General features: G+C 39.1%; 1 protein-coding gene across 2 annotated transcripts in view; it reads left to right on the top strand.

The window, feature by feature from the left end:
* asic2 (acid-sensing (proton-gated) ion channel 2) overlaps window positions 1-21,513 on the top strand; it is a 95,014-nt gene that overhangs the window by 45,084 nt on the left and 28,417 nt on the right. The window contains exon 1 of one of the 2 annotated variants that reach the window (XM_077734652.1): window positions 4,716-6,116. The exons of the other annotated variant lie outside the window; for it this stretch is intronic. Coding sequence (XP_077590778.1) covers window positions 5,448-6,116 — 669 coding nt within the window. The 5' untranslated portion in view covers window positions 4,716-5,447. Of the gene's footprint in view, window positions 1-4,715; window positions 6,117-21,513 lie in introns of those variants that run through there. 2 annotated transcript variants of the gene reach the window in all.

Raw genomic sequence — 21,513 nt, 5'->3', positions numbered from 1 at the left:
ACATGGTGTCTTGGATCCGCCAAACGTATTTGAAATGTTTATAGTATAGGCACAATAATACAAACATGAACTAGGGAGGGGTCAAGGCACATTTGAAGAGGATATTGACCACTATGGGGCAGTGTGTACCCTTTTGAGTTAAATAATAGTGCAGAGAGGAGAAATAATATTAAATAGGACTATAAAACACTGTCCCTACATTGTGAGACAGGTGTCGGAACCATTTAACTGCGATAAACGGGGTACATATTTGGTAAAAGGTTTTTGAGGATGGAGCTACCAGGGAAGTGATGGACAAGAAGACCAAAAATGGGTGTGGTGATGGAAGACGTGAGTGTAGGGGGTGACAGAGAGGAGGCTGTAGACGATAGGTTGACATTCTGTGGTGACCCCAAATGGGACAGGTTGAAAGGAATAGATTAGGGATATCTAGTGTGCCCTCTATACCTGCATCTGGGAGACTTGTCATTGTAGATGTCACTTTTGTTCTTACCTATTTTGCTCTATCGGTGTTTTTTGTTTTCACTTCAAAATGGTGTGTGCCAAAGTCATAGGCAATCTGTAGCTTTGTGACAATCTTTCAATTGAATCAATTTGATTTGCAAGCTTTTGTGATGCATTTTTTATTTTATCATCCGTCACCTTTCACTGACTTCTCATTCGGCATTTTGACTTTGTCTTTGTGTGTGTGTGTGTGTGTGTGTGTGTGTGTGATGCATCTTTTGATTGTGAATTGTATTGACAAAACCACTTGAAGGTTTACCAAGACTCTAGTGTATATAAATATTTTGTTAGCATTCATTTTAAAATAACATGTTTACAATACAATACAAAATTGATTTCAATGCATATATGAAATCTGTAGCATCTGTTAGTGCTTAACATTAAATTGCTTTTGACGTTTACAAAAGATGATGCACAGGAAGAGAATTTAGGCGAATAAACACACTACATTGTCTTTCATTACAAAAATACATGGTCTGGTCGTGCTCGATTGCGAAATGATTTCAATCTGGCGTCCTATTCTATTTTAATGTGCATAGAAATGAAAGAGTTGCTATACAAGAGTTATTGTTGTGCATAATAAAGTCAAAGATGAAGGTGTTCAGATCAGCATAATGTATTCACACGTATGCGCACATTGGCCTCGGCGAAGCGCATTCTTGTGTGAAATTGCTGCTGACGTTCATCCGTTACACGTCCAATCATCTGCGTAGCTTTGCATCTTTAAGGCGGTCTGATGTTCTGACGAGTCTTCAAATGTTTTCGTTGATCCGCCTCATCCAAGTAGAGGGATTAACCCCCATTTTTGTGAGATTATGGCATGACAGAGCGGGACTAGATTGTCGGGGAACAATGAGCTTTAATTAAGACCACTAAAAGATAATGTGGGGGTAATCAGAGCCGTAACGAAGCTGGGACATTAGCAAATGCTAGGAATAAGGGCGTACAGTCGAACATTCGTTGGAAAGGAGCTTTACATACCAATGCTGGTTGGATAATCTGGAAAAAATCGATTCAACGTTTTCTGACGGAAACGTTGAGGAAAATCTTATGAAACTCAACAGATGGGGTTCTGAAAAAGAATGTCAGAATAATTAACTGAAGGTTAATTCTTTACAAGACTAAGCTGAAATGAACAGCAGGGAGGGAAGTGGTTAGCATGGCGGCCTCAAAGGTCTGAGATTGAGGGTTCAATCCTCTGTGGGGTTCCGACCCTTTTGTATGGAGTTTGCATATTCACTGCGTGGGTTTTCTCCTGGAGCTTCATTCTCCTCCCACGTTCTCAAAACATGCATGCTGGTCTGGTTGTACACTCGAAATTGTGTGGATGTGAACGGTTGTTCATTTTATTTGTGCCTTGCGATTGGTTGACAACTAATTCTAAGGGTAGACTCTAGAAAATGAATGAATGAAATGAAAACCATCACTTGGTGGGAGCCATTTCGCCTTCCCATTGCCTTTGAGCGGACTGGAGATTGCTTTTGATTAGAGAGCACGAAAATAAAATCAGGAGTAATCACAGACATCAAATCCTATTCTTTATCACAATTTGATTTGCATGACTTGGCTTGGTGAGGACCTTTCAAGTGGGTCTGAGGGGGCCGCAAAGGAAAAAAAGACATCTCTATGCTCTTGTCAATCTCTTCACTTTTGAACCATCTTTTGTATCTGTTTTTCTCTCTTGATGAAACCTAATAGCAATTTGTAGGAAGCCTCGTAGCACTGTGAGGTTATTTATTGGCGACATGACACCATAAATCTGCGCCAAATCTGCTCGTGGGGGCTCAAAAAAGACAAAATGATGGATTAAGATCAGGTGAATGGATGAGGGATGAGTTGGAGAAATGGGATGATTGCCGCAGAACATCATAACATTAACCTAATAGCGTAATTGTCTCATGCTTAATTAAACCACAGCGTTGTGGCAAAGTTTTCATGATTTTTTTTACTAATGCCATTGTTGTTTGCTATTTTTTTTAGGCATAGAAACATTTTCTGGGGTTACTAATGGATTTCTGCTGGAGGAAAAAATCTGAGATTTTATTTTAAGGCCATAATGCACATTTCTACTGTGACATAAGAAAATGCCCCAGTCACTGTTTCATGCAACAACATAGCGAGACACATAACAGCAAGCAGCAGCACACTAGTTATCAGTCAATGTCAAGGTGCATAGACAAGCATTCACCCACACAATATAGGGAATTTAGTCTCACTAGTGAAGCTAAAGCACACAGATATTCACACCCAGTACCCACAAGCATACCTTTCATCTTATGTTTTTTTTATCATTTCAAATTGTGTATGCCGTATAAGTTTTGTATGGGGAAAAAATGTTTGGAAAAAGCTATTTTTTTGTAAAACCGATCTCATTTTACCCATTTTGGCTCACTGGTAGCAGAAGAAAATGCCATTATCAATTGCTTTTTTGTCAATCCGCCTTTTCATTATATGAATATAGCGCGTCAGCAAGCAATGTAGGCACCCCGTCCACTTTGGGGAAAATTTTTATAGTTTTAAGTGCCCCCTATGTGAGTAAATATGTAACGCATGACATTTGTATGATTTGTTATTACTTAATAAGGGGAACAATTGGCCAACGTACCAACTAATACAGAAATATGCTGCCTGGTGGTAACTGTTGAAGAGAAATTGGAAGTTAGCAGGAAACATAAGAAAGGCTGTTCTGTGCTAAGAAATAAAATTACAGTTAAATGCGCATGTAAGGAAAAAACACAGCACATGGCGTCCTTTTTATGATGTCGTGGTGAATTGATGTGGGTGGAGCTCTTAGGGAAATGTCAGCGCCATCATTCACACTGAAGGCTGGCGTTCTATACTGACCTTTTACACCTCCCGCCTCTTTGTAACAAGACAGCACATCCCTGGGGGGGTAAACTTCTTCCTCTCTATCAGTACTGTGAGAAGGTATTTGGCCCCTTAAAATATCTAATTTTTTTATGAAGTTTGCCATGTTAATTGTTTAAAACTGCCAACTTCCCATTTGAAATTATTGAATGTCTACTAGACGAGTCAAAGTCCAAACGTGGAAAATCTCCAGTATTATTGAATTATAAAAACTGCACAAAAACGAGAAGAATATCAACACAAAGATGTGTACTCCATATTCCTGTGTAGAAAACACTGTATTTCAGTTTTTGTTGTATGCTTGTCATGTGTGAGATAATAGTCTTATGACTTGAATTTCAATATAGGGAATCATTTTCCACGCTCTGGTAAATAATTGTATTTTTAAAGGAGCTAATGGTTCAGAGGTAACGAGTTTAGTAACTCAATGCTGTCTCACTCTTCTTGCTTCTTTTTCTTGGAACAGACAGTAGACCAAATTAGACTAGATTTTCCATAAGGAGGAAAACAAATTAAGGATGTTTTTTGTTCCAAGGGCTTTAAGTGGTTTTTAGACCAGCAGTAAGCGTATTGTGATGTTAATTTAAAAAAAAAAAACATACCAGAGACTTCAATATTCTTTCATCGTCGGCGTTTCATTGCTTTTAATGTCAACAGCAGTATATTTGTTACATTTACAGTTCATCAGTATGTGCTTTTTAGTGAGATTATGAGGATTCAAAGTAGGTTTTTGTGGTCTTTGTTTTTTTCTTTTTTTCTGGCCAGCGCCACCTTTAGATTACTGAGCACTGCTGTCTAAAAAGAAAAATGAATTGGCAACACAAGCACACAGCTGGGTCCAAAAGGGCGAGCTGTGAAATATTTGATGTGCTCATATGAAAACTCCTTTTTGTGTTTATTCAGCATTTTGACAAGAACAGTAGAGAAAGAGAAACAATTAAAGCATCTGAAGGACATTTTACAATATTCCTTTTCATCTCTTACCCAGTCCAACTCTTTCAAATGATCTATATCACAAAGAGGCTAAAAGCAGCTGTTGTTATGTACACATATCATCTGAATTTGTAAAAATGAAAAAAAAATAGACTCTGATATTTAATCCATCAAGCATATACAAAGGCATTGGATGTCGTTTGAGTTTATTTACTTGTACCATTACTAGGATTTCATTATATATTGATATTGATTGACTCCTAATGATCTTGACGTTGTCCTGTTTAATTGCGATGGCAGCAGACATACAAGGACGAGGGTAGGGGACTGGGGTAAAGCTGGTTGTCGGGGCTGTAAGTAAGTTAGTGCAGCGCCAGGGGAGAGCAGGGGCAGCCAGAGCGGGAGGTGGGGGGTCCGCTCAGATCGCCTAGAGAGGGCTGCGGGAAACAGAGGACGAGGAGACGAAAGCAGAGACAAACGCAAAAGAAAGAGACTGCGCGCGAAGGAAAGTGGGAAAAGAAGACGGGGCGGACCAGCAAAGGAACTGATGGATTGGAGTATTTTTAGAAGGGGACCCAAGGAGTAGCGAGGACAAACTCGGAAGCTTTGCTCTGCTTGATTTCCTCCCCTACACCCGTGTCATTGTGTAGCTTTGCCCTTAAGACACTCATCGCTCCACTGGACTCCATCCGCCCGAGCGTGAAGAGGCACGTGGAAGTGGCAAGAAGTGGGTGAGTTGACGTGGACTACCATTCAGGTCCGTGAGTCAATCACTGTTACTGAAAGGCAAGAAACGGTAGACAAGAGAAACACTGAGCGACGCTCCTCCGCTCTCAGTGATTTCATTACCTTCTCATCTCACGTTTGTCATTCCTTCCTAGCCTTGGTTTGTATTTCATCCTCCCTCCTCCTCCTCTTTTTGGCGTCCTCTCTCGCTCGCTCGCTGTCACACAAACTGCAGCGAGCCAACGCTCTTCGATTTCCTTCCGCTGAGTCGGCAGCATCAGAAGGGACCAACAAGTCCGCTCAGTTAAAAAGCAGAGGGGAACCTCTTTCGGGAGTGTCCTTGCTCAATCAGCCGGGGCGGGCGGGGAGGGGGGTAGTTCATCCGGGTGTGGATTTACCGTTTACCCTGGAGCTACATGTGGGCCGCAGCCCCGCATGCCGGGCTGGGAAATGACGCCGTTCCCGTGGTTGTAGGAGCCCTGTGGGCCACGGTCATGGCCCGAGAGGGACGCAGTCTCCGGTCCCCGGCAGCCACCCGGCGGCGTGAGACGACCCGAGCATTCACTTTTGCTCTTCTATCACGGACACGCCTCCACGGTCTGAGGCAAGTCTGCATCCCTGGCGGCTCCCTGGGACGAAGAGTCTTCTGGCTCTTGGCGTTCTGCACTTCCCTAGGGATGCTGGTGTCTTGGTCCTCCAACCGACTACTACATTGGATGTCCTTCCCAACGTATACGCGAGTCCACACTGAGTGGGCCAAAGAGGTGGACTTTCCCGTTGTCACCATATGCAACAATAACCCCATCCGTCTGTACAAGCTCACTAAGAGTGACCTCTACTTTGCCGGACACTGGTTGGGCTTGTTGCTGGCTAACCGTACTGTCCGGCCACTGGTGCTTGACCTGCTCCAGGAGGACCGTGTGGCCTGGTTTGGCAAGCTCTCTGACTTTAAGCTCTTCTTGCCTCCTCGAAACTTTGAGGGCACCAATTTGGAATTCATGGACAGGCTGAGCCACCAGCTGGATGACATGCTGCTCTCCTGCAAGTATAGAGGAGAAGCTTGCGGGGCTCACAACTTCTCATCCGTAAGTTGATGCTCTACATGCTTTTCCTGGATCTGGTCCCATTTTATGTGCAGTATGTAGCATGCATTGTCAATTTTAGTCATCTTTGGTGGCAATTTCTAGAGGGGTGAAGTCTGAGGATGTGGACTATGTCATTCTGAAAATTTCCATTGGCTAAATTGTGTTGGCGAAATTTCAGTGGGCTACATGTTATGGAAATTTTTGTCTTTATACGTGTAGGAGCTACATCCCTAAATGTTTTTCATCTTGCGTTAATACGCTTTAGGCAACATCTGTTTTGGCCAGACTAAAGCAAGGATCGTTAAAGCTCTCTAGAGAAAAATGAGTCACAGAAGCAGTGCCAGTCTAGAATTAAATGGTCGTGATGCAAAAAAGAAAAGGGCAGAATTACCGTTAGAAGGGCCAAAGAAGAAAAACTGACAACGTATACTTTCATTCTTCGCCAAATCGGTGATGCACTCTATAGTGTCTAAAACTTCCACTTGGTAATGACATTTCTTCCTCAGACTTCTTCCACTTAACTGTTTACATTTACTATTCGTGTTTCAATCTGGAAAATGTTGTTGCCAGTCTAAAAATGGAAACTTTTATCTTTACAAACTGACATTTGAAACTTTCACAAATACGTACCAAGAATGTGCTCTTTGTTTTCTGGCATCTTCTCACATCAACTATAAGACTCCTGCTCTCGTGTGGTTTAAAACGGATGAAAAGAAATACAAAAAGTTGGACCCCGTGTGGGCGTTACTAGTACGTTTTTTTTTTTTCATTTCTCTTCGCATTGTTGTTGTGAGCTGCCAACCCCAAAAGCCCACGAGGTGCATGAGCTTGCAGCTGAAAGGGCTTTAATAACAAACACGCTCCTCCATTAGCATTCAGCAAGACCTGTGAATGGCTGGTCGCTTCATGATGCCGTTAGTAATTGTCAAGGTTGTATTGAAAAGGAGGTCAGGTTTGGTTTGCTTTGTGAAACTACGCAAGTGTGCTTATTTCCCAAAATTGGAGGAACTAATAGTTTGGAGACAAAGACTGAAGAAAAGACACTTGTTCACATTATTCAGTGAATAACAGCTTTTGGTAGCTGAATGTTTTTTGTTTGTCAAGAGTGGCCTATTGTTGCAAATGGAATGGAAAAATGAAAACAGAATATTTAATTTTGCAAAATTTTAACTCATCTACCGATCAATTGCTCCATTTGTTTTAAAATGAATATGTGGGCCTTGAGCAGAAGTTTTTGGTCCCCCCTGCTTTGTTTGGCTTAAAGCTGGAGATTGACTTTATCAATGTGAACTATTCTACTTTTTCTGCAACCATGAAAATAATTCATGAATGTAAATTGCATCACAGTCTAACGCCAGCTAAGATAATGAGGATATCTGTCCTTCCTTTCTTCCTTTCTTCCTTCATTCCTTCTTTCATTCCACACTTCCTGCATTCATCCCGTCCTTTTGTTGCGGGCAAACAACCTCATACAACGAATAAGCCCTTTGTGATTCTATAAAATTCATATTAGTGAGGAAATCTCAAGGTCTTTTATTTATACTAAGAACTTTGAAAAAAAACTTTTTTTTCTAGCTGTTATTCCTTTATTTAGCAGATAAAAGGAATGCTCTCCATGGTAGGGTGGACAAACCAATGTGTTTAGGGCTCAAATTGATTTTAAAAATAGACCGATAGACTGAGAGATTAAGAGATAGGGAGGCTAAAATGTTCTTGTAAAATATAGATGAAGCTTACTTGTTCTTTAGAGCTAAAATAGTGATTAATTCTCTAAATTTCAATTTAATTATTACATTTAATTTATACAAAAGTAACCAATTTTAAAATTAATGTACTGTTGTACTACTTGCCTGAATGTATTAACTAATTTAATTGGATAAATGAATCACAAATATACAATTTAAATGTGTGTAAAATATATATTAAATCATCGGGAGTATTCCTAAGTATTTTTTTTCTATTATGATTGGTGGGCCATATGCTCTTTAAGGTTTAAGTATGAATCCTTCCATTATCTTTGAGAAACATATTACTTTTTTTCCGTTTTATCATTTTGGCATTTGGAACACTTCAATCCTTACAATACAGGAAGCTCTTGTTTTGGCCAAGTCGGAAAAAAATACAACAAAGTAAAAGATCAATAAATCCATTTGCGCTGGATTTTTGAGTAAGCCTGCGTCTTGGAAAGATGGAACCCACGTGGGAGATCCTAAGAAAAACAAAGCATGATGGCTTCTCAAAATAGCCAAGAGCTAGCGTTGTCTTTGTCTAACCACTTCCACCTGAAACAGCAGCCAACCACTACCAATTAAACAGCGTGATGCTTCATCACAATCTCAGCAACACGTGTGTTGAGCATTTCTCTATTTTTGCCCTGAGGTGAGCAACATCAGCATCGCCACAGAAATGTAATAACTGTGAAGTATTTTTCACTATCTTCAAATACGCCAGCTTTTTTTCTATTATAACCTTATAGGTATCTCTCTACTTCATATATAATCCTGTGGTTTCTGAAGACACTACAATCTCTTTAAACCTATCATCGTCAAACGGATCACTTTGTACCTGAAATCACCAGTTTGTGAACATGAGAGTGTAGGTTGAAGTCAGCTGCGATTTAGAGACAAGAACAACACACATTTGATTTGAAATAGATACATCTATTTTCTTGCAGTATAACAGTGACTCATGCTGTCATGTATCGCCAGAATTGTTGTGCCTGGAGAAAGTGCAAGTTCTTCCATGCTGAGAAACGTTTTATGTGAGAATTGAGATGGTGAGCCGCCAGGTTTTATTCACTCAGAAACTGGATTAAACGCAACAGGCAATCCGTATGGACACCATGTCAAGATATGAGTACTGTTTTTGTTTTAACTCCAGAATAGGACGGGAACAAGGACAGGTCATGTGATAAAGAAGGCTATCATTGCACCATCTGGCTTCCATGCCAAATTACTGGTCTGGTGGTCAGTGTAAAGGGATTCTTGTTGTAAAACATGTGGTGCCAGGCCATCTATCAGATGGTACAACAAGGTTCAGGAGACCTGTTTGCATTCAGAGACTGAAGAGGCACTTTATGGATCTTTAAGTGATTCCTGTTTTATATGGTTTGTTCAAAGAGGGACAATCAGCCAGCGGTGTTGTGAATACGACTCACACTTGAGGCTGAAATCGAGGTGGCTTGAAATAAAAAAAGGAATAGGGTCGTCTTGAACCCACCAACTGTTGTGTTAAGATTGTCAATTTACTTGGACCTTCGAGTTATGACATTAATCCCTTCCGGATCGGGGATCGGGAAGGAAAAAATGTTGTATGGTGGGCATTGGAATTTATTGTTATAGTTATGGAATTAAAGTTTGAATCAAGCATGTGAGATCCCCAATGGAGTTAAGTGTTAAACACACAGGGATAGAAGCAGGCATTGTGGGAGGGACTTTAGTGACGCTGACTAATAACAGACCAGCATCTTTGTGACCCCGACCAACAGTAAACCAGCGTCTCAGTGATGCCATGACGCACACCGTCCGGCATGTTTGAATTTTGGAACTTTGCGTCTAGGCGTGAGAAATTCTTGTTGATGCCGTAAGGCGGACTAAGGCTGTGATAAGAGGACGAAAAAACATCATATTCCACTTCGTAATGTGAAGATACCCTGTGGGTCCACTGTATTGAGTCTTAAGCGCACATCTGCAATCATGAAGTGTGTGCACTCATGTTCGCCGCCAACCCGCTACATCGATCCCCATGAAAGTAAACACATTGGTCTCCAGTCGGTCGCTGAGATCTCATTAACCCTCTTGCCATAACCCCAATCTAATTTCCACTTTGCCACTGACGATGGTAGAGCTTTCACCCTGTTGTGATTGAAAAGAATGGTCCCTAATTTGCCATCAGGGCATCCACGTCACGACTAGGCAAAGCGAACAAGAACCTTGAACGCGGATAGCAAAATTGCATGCGCTTTCTCATTTGTAAGGTCACTCCACTGCATAAATGGCCAGGTTATTTCAGGCTGTACTGTAGCAAAGATGTCAAAGTCAATTTCTGTTCATTTCAACACAAAAGAACAATGGAAACATTTTTCATGACTTACAATCGATGCGAAGGCTTCTCGCTTGCCCTCAAAGAAACATATATGGTGAAGGGCATGTTTATATTATACCACAACGCCCACTGCGATAATATTTATTCACTCTCGGTCCAAAGAGCAGTAAACACCCACACAAACGTCAATTATGGTAAAACAGTGTTTTAAAAAGTTGACTATGAAAATAGTGAACAATGGTCTCGGTTTCTATTTTTCTCTAATCAGTCTTGAACTGACACATTATTTCAATGTCCAAATGTCTTGAAAAAGCCAGTTTGATCTGCTTTTTAATCTTCATAAATAGATAAAATACTTATCTTAAGGCTCTAAGATTATTCATACTAACTACCATAGCAACAAAAAGTGAGCTAAACTCAGGGCTATCATTTTTATTATCAAATATAATTTCATTTTTTGGAAGGCGCAAATATATTATTCTATTAATATAAATTCTACTGGTAATATAATATTATTTGTTGACATTTTTTTAGGGATATTCCAATTTGAATAATGTAACAGGAATGAAAAATATCCTAACACTGGAGGGTTTTTTCTTATAATAGGCTCTATTCAAATATATCACGTATGAGTCGAATGATAATGTGGGTAGTATTTCGAGGGTCATAAGACATTTGGAGTGTGAAGCCTGCAAAAGTAGAACATTTTTAATACCTTGTCAGTGACTGCAGTAGTGACCACTCATTGCTTCCGAAAATAATTTTCGACTCGACTGCATGTCATTGCGTGGATGTTAAGAGGTCAGCGTGTCCCTCTTTTCTGGTGCAGCTGACAGCCGGCCGAGCGGGACAAATGGCCGCTACTCGCCACTAATCGCCCCGCTGTCCTCAAGCGTCTTTTGTCTTGCACGATGCAAATTAAAGAGCGACGAGAGTTATCTCGGTGACTCCTCCCCTTTGGCGACTTCATTGAAGGCACCAATGAAAAATATTGGGGGAAAAAAAACAACAACTTTATATCAACCCTTTTGTTGGAGATTGGAGTTCTGCCATTCATCTTTTTAGCAAGAAATAAACTCAGTTTGAATTGAAATTATATTTTTTAGATTAAAAAGATAGATGGCCTAATTCAGGGTGTAACTATTAAATTATTTAGCTATTAATTTAGATTTTTGGGGGATAATTATAACTTGTAGTCGCTAAAACACATCACCAAGCGGGAAACAAATTTGATAAAATGTTAGCTGGATCAACATATTTTACTTTATCCTTTTACTTGTACTTGTTAAGCCCAATTCGATCCTGCTGATATCATCAATTATCCAGTACTTTAATCGTTGACAACCTAAACAAACAAGTTTACTTAGTCATTTATTGCAGTCACAATAATCCTAGTCAGGATGTCAACGGTAGTAAGTGTGTTATAGAAAATGAGCTTGCATTATCTTTCCTCATTAACCTCTTTCCTCCTCATTAACGTCTTTCATTAGTACTGACTGAGGAGCTTTGCTTTCAAAAGAATTATTGCTCTTTTATCGGCGTCAATTTGTCCTACAAGCTGTCCCTTTAACGAGGATCTCTAGAAGAATATCCTAAATTGCAACAAAAAAAACTCAACAACTTATTTATCCCACTTGCTCTGAACTTCTAACTTTAAAGTCATACCTATGTTGACTTCAGACAAGAAATACTTCAATTCTGCACTAAGCGTTAAGTGCATTTTGCATGTTAACATTGGTTGTCTGGAGTCATAGACGAAGGTGGAAGGTAAAGATAAACAGTAAACAGGAGGAGATGTTGAGTTAAAGTCAATAATTCATCATGCCAAGGATCTTGCTCCTTCTGTCGCCATATTTTTCTTCTCTTTACAAACTATGGAAAAAGGAAAGGCTAATAACTAGTGATAGTCCTGAAGCTCAACTTAAATCTTCTTATACACCACTGTGTATTTAATTAAACACATTTTTCTATAGGCGTCGAAGAACTCTCAAGAAGACAAACTCTAAATGTTTTTTTTCCCGACTGTAAACTGGAGCTAGAGAAATGGGTAACTCTAAATTGGATTTATTTATAAGTTGACAAAAGTGGTGTGGTAAAAGTTTGCAAACGATTTTTCACGAATTCTTCCCAAATTCTGCAGTTTTTACTTAGAAATACTGGATTTATGGCATCATGAATACAACTTTGAATTGAGTGTCAAATAAGGTAGAGGAAAATCTCTAGAACAATTTAAGGACAATTATAAATGAGAGTAATTATAAACTAAGGCTTTCATATGATTGTTACTATAGTTTGAAATCCGTCTGGTGGACTGATGCTTAGCAATTAAGTGTTCTCTACGAGTCTGCTATTCAGATTTCAATCCACACGTAATGATGATGAATCATTACATGCACAATTGAAGAAAATTAAAAGACTTTTGATGGATTGATTTTCCATTTTAACTTAATAACATAAAACACACAGAATTTCAATGTGTTTACAAGCAAGACTGATTTACTTTCAATTTAATTTCCCCAAATCTAATTCTTATTCCTGCAACTTTCCCTAACTTCCCTCAATAAATTCCAAATTTAATATTTCAAGCTGCAAGCCCCCATACCTCGACTCACACATCTGTCTCGGCGACCTTCTAAAAATAACCTCCATGCTGCTCCCAAACGTAAATGTCAAAGCAGCACTACGTGAATAAATTAACCAGTTTTGTTCAATACTCATTTGCATAATTCACATAGTACCATATACGGTTGACCATTTTGCACCAATGCTAATATGTTTCCATTTTATTTGACCATCATTTATAGTCCCAAGCTTTTTGCCTGGTCTACATAGTTGAATTTCTGAAGTCATTGTGGTTTTAGCCTCAAAGACACCATGAACAAATGAGTTGTCATTTTTATTTGTCATTTTTTTAGGGGCAAAGTTCAGCTTTGAATATTTAGTGGCTGTTATGGAGAATTTATGCCTCATATCCACATACAAAATACTTTTTCCCCCCACAATTAAATCCACTTTAAATGCACTGGTTGTCTACAATGTGGTAAACCCATTGACATGTACACCAGAAGGATGATTGGACGTCTATCGTCTTGGGAAAGGTGACAAATGCTCCTTTTTTTGTGTGTGACTAGCAGCCATCTTGTGTAGGGCGATTAGTGGTTGGAAATCAGCCCCTAAAAAGTTAATATTGCATACCGCCGGCATATTATTTGCTAATAATCGTCATTTTAGAAATCTATTGTTCTAGGGTCATGCTATTAGATGAGTTTGGAATTATCTGTTTTTGGAGTATAATTGCATTTTGAACAATCAAATAACAAATACGATGCATTTTCTTTTAAATAGAATTTGTCAATGTCCACAGTTTCAGTTAAAAATGATGGGCATACTAGCTGGTTCTTCGTCCATCACTCCTTCTCATCTATCTTGACCGCAGTTGTCACTGAACCACACAGTGGGTAGACTTGCTAATAGGGTGTCCGTATTTCCCGACGTCTGTTAAAGACACACGTGGGATTCTGTATAATGAGCCGGCGGCACCTGTTCTCGCCAAATAAGGCGAATTACGTTACTTTCCGTTGGCATCCGTCTCACAAATGTTACGAGGCAGAGTATGTGCAGCGGCTGTTCAGTGTATAATTTGAAACCGGAGGGGGAGAAATCACACGGGAGGGTCCTGGAAGTCATTTGGTGAGCTAGGCTGATCAGGAACATATTTGTTGGGATTGTATTTTTGGGTTTTTTTTTCTTTTTTTGCTCCCAGCATGAGAGGCGCACTTTACATGAGTCATGAATAACAAGAGGGGGGTTTTGGTCCCCTTAGTAACAGAGCAGCAATTTCATTCCAGCTATCTCCGTAAAAAGAAAAGTTTGCAAATGAGTCTCTAAAAGTCATTAGGAAAATCTCACTAAGCAGATATACAAACATAATTAAAGTTACGAGTTGAGATAGGCCCCTGCGCATCACGTAAACAATGTAGAAGCAGCCGGACTTAACAATAGCCCCAAAATTTCTCAAGAGGCTCAAGAGGTTTGTGTTTTATGGCAAATATGTCTGAATCAAGTTGCATGATATCGAATTCGCAACTCGAGTATGAGTCTTAAAGTCCAGTTGTCTGGTAAGTACAATATTTCATTGATAGAAAAACCCCAATCACAAATTGACCATTATACTTTGGTAAAAAGTACATTTTAATCTACTATCTTATGCTTATTCAACTTTCAAATGATTTAAACCCCTCTTGCTAATTATCCAAATTGGCCTAAAATATTTCTGTGAACTCAAATGGTCAATTTTCTTCTCGTCTTGAGTTTAGAGGTTGACTCATGAAAGACCTGTCTATCATATCTCAGATTCGTACATCAAAACTAACTTTGCGAGCCCAACTAGGACCAAACAATGCGAATAATTGACATTCACAGATTTGATTCACTTCCTGCAAACTTGTTTGGGTCATCCCAAAGTCTTGATGCCCATCAGAAGTGTTGCTGTGGCAACGCCTGAGGCTGTCCCGCGTCTTCCATTTGACATTTCGTCCCCTGCTAATTCCATCCGAGTGTTCTGATGCACGTAGGCGGGATGTGACACATCTACTCGCCTCTTCTGACCATTGACTTTGAATAAAGGATTCATTATTGTCCTTTTAAGTCATGTTTAGTGAGTATACAGGGATAAGTGCCCTTGAATCTCTTGGAAGCTATTATAGAAAAAAACAAACATGATTCATTTTCTCTGAGAAAAAAAATAACATCATTAACTAAATGTTCCTGGAAAGCTCAATAGAAGGTAAACATTGACAATGTTGTACGGTGAAGAAATTGAAAGTTCATGTTTTGTGTGCTTTTGGGGGGAATAGTAATGATTAATTTACGTACTGGTGTATTCTAATTGACGCTAAGCAACATGGAGTGACTGGATGATGGAGCAAATGTGACACATTTTGCCTTTGCAGAAGTTTTTTTTTCTCCGTAGTATAATTGGAGAGCATTTTTTTTGTCACGGATGAAACGAATCGCAATCCCTCAGAGTGATACGATGGTTATTGAAAACCTAATTAAAATTAGGATTATTGCAATCATTTTGTCATCCTGGTGCCTAATCGATTTTCTCTGTCATTTTAATTAGTTCCAGGTGAGTGCTGCCATTTGCGCTTCGAATGAAACCACATCATTGGCTTCGATGTTAGCTTTTCTTCCCAGCATGTCGGCACCAGTTAGTTAGCCTCTTGGTGACCACTGAGAGGCCACTGTTTTGTCAGTCATATCCTAACCTTAGTGACCGCTCCGCCTGCGGGTTGTCATTTCATATACAATACATTTAGACAGCTGTCGTCCATGTCAGGAGGACATAGTTCCCTGCTTATTTTCAGCCTGATTCAACTATTTGATGGAGACAAACCGTTTCAATAATGTGGAGGGTTTGTGACATCTGCCAGCCATCAAAAAGTATATTTTTGTCATTTGTTTTTTTTTTTTAAAAAAAACCCTACTGTATGGAGAATTTTATTTCAAATTCAGATTACAGTAGAGTCCCAACCTGAGTCATATTGGAATATTCCTTAAAATCTGTTTAAAAAAAATCTGATCTTTCTTAACTCTTGCTATTGTCGATGATGGACGTCAAATTATTTGTCTTGTTTCGTCTTTTTGCTGTGAATTTAAATGAGTCCATCATATGTAACCATCAAATCTATCCAAACTGGGAGAGTCGTTCATTTGAACAATGGATTAGATGCCCCATAAATGGCACCCATTGACTTTTACGTACTTATCCATTATTCTATGAACCATTGAGTAGCATTTTGCGTATTATAAACCAGTGACTTCTCCTTTTTTTCACCTTCTTTGGTCATTTTTATTTCTTTTTAGCTTTAAACCCAGATGCATCAACAGTATGGTCCTTAATGTTCCGATATGACCAAAAATATCAACCTATAATATCAGTTTTTTTTTAATTGGTAGCCTATTGGGAATATCTGTATTTGTATCATGCAGTTTTCATTGGCGAGGATGTTTGTTTCTCGTTGAACATCTCTTCTTGTTCATTCTGTCACGTGTCATATAGTTTTATTTCATCCCGTTGTGCTAGTCCATTCATTAGCTATTCTCTATGATGACGGGCGTGCCTGCCACAGACACCACTAAATAATTCCTGCTTGTCTTCGCTCCAGCTCGACGAGAAGCGGCACCAGCTAATTTAGCGAAGCTCACCCACTGTGTGTCGTGCAATTAGTTAAACCCACGCATTAATATTTAACACATTATCTAGATGATTCCACCGAGTCCCATAAGGATGACTTTTTTCTTTCTTGCAAATCAAAGAGACCCAAGTTTGCGGCGCAAGCACCATTGTGGGTTATGTTCCGTACTATATTCTACCGCCTATTGACTAGCAATCAAGCTTTTTTGCAGCATGGGCAGGTTTTGCATCAAGACAATATGGGCGGAAAGAAAAATAAACCTCTCCACCATTGAATTTTGCGGCATGAAAACAGAGACTGAGTAATTTAATTGATCTGTTTTTGTATTGTTCGTTAATTTAACCACTTAATTAAAGTTTTTGTTTAATTATTTGGATACAGATTTGAGCAAATTAATATTTCTCATCATGGTAAAATAAAACGGTTGACTTAGAGACAGGAAAACGTTAAGGAGTTGGGCTTTAATTCAGTAAACTCTATAAAGGGGATATGAATCAGCTTTTTTTTTTTTTAATGCCCCAATAATGTAAATACATAGAAATGACCCTAGTTGAGCAATTTTATAAGCTATAACTGGACGCTCAAATTCATGGCAAATGTAGCCAATGTTTTTTTTTTAAATTGTACTACTCATAAAGGTCTATCAAATACATTTTCTCACATAAAACCAGATTTGGTTGGGGATCACTGCTGCAAAGCGACTGTCTTAATGATGCATGTTGTAGTAAATTTAAAATGATCCTGACTGGCTCATTATTGCACATTTGGCAGCTCAGATGTATCTTTTCTTCACAATGGCACCCCTGATCTTTGCCCATGTCTTGTCAACCAGTTGTAGCTGGTTTAAGTCTTTTATGACGAACAGTAATTGGAATCTGCCAATGCGAAGCTAACCATGATGCTCATCCGTCTAATTATTTCAAACTCTTGTGTATGTATAAAGACTGTGACATCTAGTTTGCCAGACATGTCATGGACGGCTTCATAGTGTATCTGGCAATGGCAGTAAACGAGCAAGTGGAAAATACTCTGTAAATTGGCCTAATGGAAGACAATTTGACAAAAATGTGTGATGAGTGATTAATTGAATTCAAGTGTAGATGATCATACCGGTCCAAAATAGTGAAGCCATTGGTTAATAGTTGATTAGTCAGTTCAACCCTCTCCTTACCTTCTTCAATTTTAGTGTTAGCTTCAGTTCGGTAGAATTTACGGCATTTAAATACGAATCTACCGCGTTGAGCAGCCAAACATGCTTCCAACTGCCACTTTCAACTTTGGGTAGAGTTTGCATCCCTGTCATTTTCTTCATGAACATGATGAAGTTTACCATTAAAATCACGTCGAGCAGGCAGCATCCTCGCCAGCTTGGCCCTGATTACACCGACAGTTGAACAGCTGCAAAATAAATGCAGATAAAAAATGATTTAAAAAAAACAAAAAGCCTTGCCTCCCCGAGTGAGCATCAAAACATCTGTTCGAGTCCTGCAGGCGTTTGGAAACATTGCTGAATGCTAGTTGCAATTGAAATGAAAATGATAAAAAAATACAGTTTTCATTAGAGTTAGCATGAAGCAGTCAAATTACATAACACGTACAAAGACAACAAAGTACTTGCTACCAACTTACAAAGTACACTTACTACCCATGCCAACTACCTTCAGTATCTTCCTGCCACATCTAGCTGGCGGCCTACCAACTAGAGATAAAACAATAATTCCGTTTTAATCATACCAAATTAGAAGCAAGGAATCAAACGCTATATTTATAGCGCTTTAAACCCATTTACAAATACACACACATTTACGCACTAATGGTCCTCATTCCATGCAATGTTCTGCCAATCCAATGGGAGTAAACTAGGGCATTTTTAAGATGGATTGTCACAAGATGACGTGCTATCAACTGTGTTAAGACCACAAAAAAATGTCTACATGTAGACATTGGTAGTGCCTCACATATAATCTATTATCTATAAATATGTGAGTGAAATGGATAAAGTGAACTACTGGAACATGGTGTAATTACAGCAGTTTGCTCCATTGAATTGGTCCATATCCATCAATAAACCTGTTCAAATCAATGTTTACCATTTACAGAAATAGAAGTCCAATCCATTTGAACCAGAAGGGCAACAAATGCCCAAATGGATTGGACACCTACTTGCCTAGATGAAAATAGCCACACGTCTATAATCGTCAATGGTACTGAAAAAGTTTCTTAACTTTTTGACCAACACCTCTTCGCTCCTACCAATGCGGGACTGTGTATATTTATACATATATATTTTTATTAAAGCGTGTACCTCTTGTGCTACACGTTAAAAACAAGATAATGTATCTGCTCTGTGGTTTATCCAGCCGCATGCCTGACCTTCATGTCCACTGATCCACCCGAGTGTCAGTGCAGAACAGTGCAGGTGCTTATTTAGTAATTCTCTCAGGCGATCTGTGTGTGTGTGTTTGTATATATTTCTGCCTGTGTGCGTCACGGTAATGATGTCACAATGACATCATTAATCAAGGGAAGTGGGTGACGCAGCAGTCGTACGAGGTGCAGGGCGTGTTTGACGTTTGATGCATGTAGACAGGTGTCAACTCTTCTCATGTACTGGTGAGAAGAAAAACAGGCCAAGCTGTCACAGTGATCATATTTATGGCACTACAGATTTTGCTCTACTCGTCTAGCTAATATTTGCCCAGCTACGCCCTATCCACCCTACTCCGATCTTTCATCTGTCTTTAGTCAGTGTTATGCCTTTGTCCCCAACTGCCATCTGTCAAAGCATCCTACCTATCTGCTGTGGTACATTTCTGCCGGTTTTATCTATGTGCATATAACGTACAGCTCTCTTTCCACAAATTGTAAGTGCTGTTAATGAAATGAAAGCTTTACAAATTCCACAGAGATAGAGCCCATAGTAGAAACTTTCACGTCAATATTTTTAAGAGCTTTAGCGTTAAAGCACTGATGGAAAAATTCTGAATCAAAATACAATACATCCATGTGACACCATTACTTACCATTTTTCTCGAATATAAGCCATATTTGTAACAAAAAAAATGATGACTGAATCAAAAGTACGGCTTATATGCGCACAAGACTTACAGCGTTGCTGTACTCTTCCACCAGTAGATGTTGGTAAATTAACATTTCCTATTTGTTGGTTATTTTCAGTTTTGCACTAAGAAAACAACCATTTCCTGATGAATTACTAATTTCCGTATGATATTAACCCTAGTAATTTGCTTTTGATTCATACAGTATGTCAGAAATACCACATGTGATTATTTTTCTTAAGATTTTCCCTTCAAAGTTAGAAATTTGTACTCCCTACTAAAACCATGAATATGGAGGTGAAAATTGTGAATCAGGGGGCGCCTTATATGCGAGAAATTGTAAAATTCAACGATTATAAGGCAATTTTATGGGTGCAGCTTATATGCCTGGGGTGGCTTATATGAGAGAAAATATGGTATTCACAATTTACATATGCATGTGTGCATCTCCCTTTTGTCTGTCAGTTTTTCTCTTCCGTCAATACCATTCAGTACAGTAGGTACTTCATTCAAAATAGGCATACAAACAAAAACACTTTGTATTCATCAGAGGCCAGTGTAAAAGCGTCGAAATGGCGTCCCTGGGCAAATGTATTATGGTTGATGATAAAGCGAAAATGTTGGATGAGAAGAAGCCTCAAAGAGCGAGGTTAAACGTCATCAAAAAGATCCGGATGGCAGTATTCGTTTTGAAGTAAATCCTCCTTATCGAGTGTGCCACATCTGTTCAGAGAGACGGTGATTTATTTATTTGCTCTTGCTATTTCACAGCTGTCAAAGTGGGGAGGGACGGTTTGAATGGGGACATTGCCTCGACGCCTCTTGTCTAGGTAACGCGAAAACTGCCGACGCAGGGAACCAAAGACACACTAAGCCGCTAAAAATAAGTTAGAGACATTCAAGCGTATCCCGAATCCGCCATGCCATATATTTGTCCAAGGAAGTATTAGTTTATAAGTAATAGTTTGACCTTAAAACACAATTTTATCAGCAGAGTTTAACACTGTGCTGTAAAATTGAACTGTTTTCCTAACAAAACCTTTTGTTCAGGAGATGTAAAATAAAGTAGAAGTCTGCCTTCTAGAAACGCATTATCTCACCATTTGTGAACTAGAATTGCTCATAAAACCTTATTTTTAATTACCAAAAACAAAATATCCCAAAGGCTTGCTGCGAAGGGATTATAAATAGCTAGTGTTTACCTGGCCTTACAATTAAACAAAAATATACTGCAAAATTGTGGATTTGGGCATAAATCGCATTCAAAACTCTGTGTATTGACCCATGGGAAGCAAAAAGTTTGTATATTCCTCTTTAAAAGATTTGGTTCTGTGTGAAGGGGATTGTCAGCTTTTATAGAAATACAATTCCAGGTAGTGTTGAATAGGGCTGCTGCCTAATTTTTCTTTCTCTGAACTCATTCAAATAGTTTTCCACCTGCTCGCTTTGTGCTGATGGAACAAAATGGCTGACTAGTGTTCCTTGCCTCAGGAATGATAAAAGAGCAGCCGGCAGCCGATAGGAACATAATATTTTTTTTGCGCTAATTTGTGCTCTGCGTGTAAGCTTTTAATGCATTAGACACAATAATGGCCTATGTTATTATAATTGCTCATCTTTTCAAATGGTGGTCATCAGGCCAGGACCAAAACTTTCCAAAGTTCATTAAAAAGTTAAACACTACACAAAATACATCAAGAAACTGGAAAGGGCAGAATGGATACATTTTAGAACCTCTACAATATATATGTCCGGTATTTTGAATCCTAATAGCATTTTTTAATACAAATGTGTCAAAAATGGTGGGCATCGGTCCAAAACTAAGCCTTGTGCCCTCCTTATGCTCCTCAGTGTAGAGCCTCATATCCAGCAATTAACTTAGCCCGCCCACTAGCAGTGATCGTGCACGGCACGGTGGGCTTCATAGCTTGTTTGCTAGCAGTCTGTGTCTCACTTTTTATTTTCTGTTTTGTCCCACATCTTTAAACATCTCAGCAGTTGGCTCACTCAGCCTAAAAGACCTTCCCTCCCTTTAGCATGATTACTTTTTTAAAGACAAACGATGCATGTCGAACTGTTACTCAAAGCGCCATC

Source organism: Stigmatopora nigra, chromosome 15 (genome assembly GCF_051989575.1).
Source record: "Stigmatopora nigra isolate UIUO_SnigA chromosome 15, RoL_Snig_1.1, whole genome shotgun sequence".
NCBI lineage: Eukaryota > Metazoa > Chordata > Actinopteri > Syngnathiformes > Syngnathidae > Stigmatopora > Stigmatopora nigra.
The sequence above is the reverse complement of the archived record's forward strand: the minus strand, read 5'-3'. Positions and strand labels throughout refer to the sequence as shown.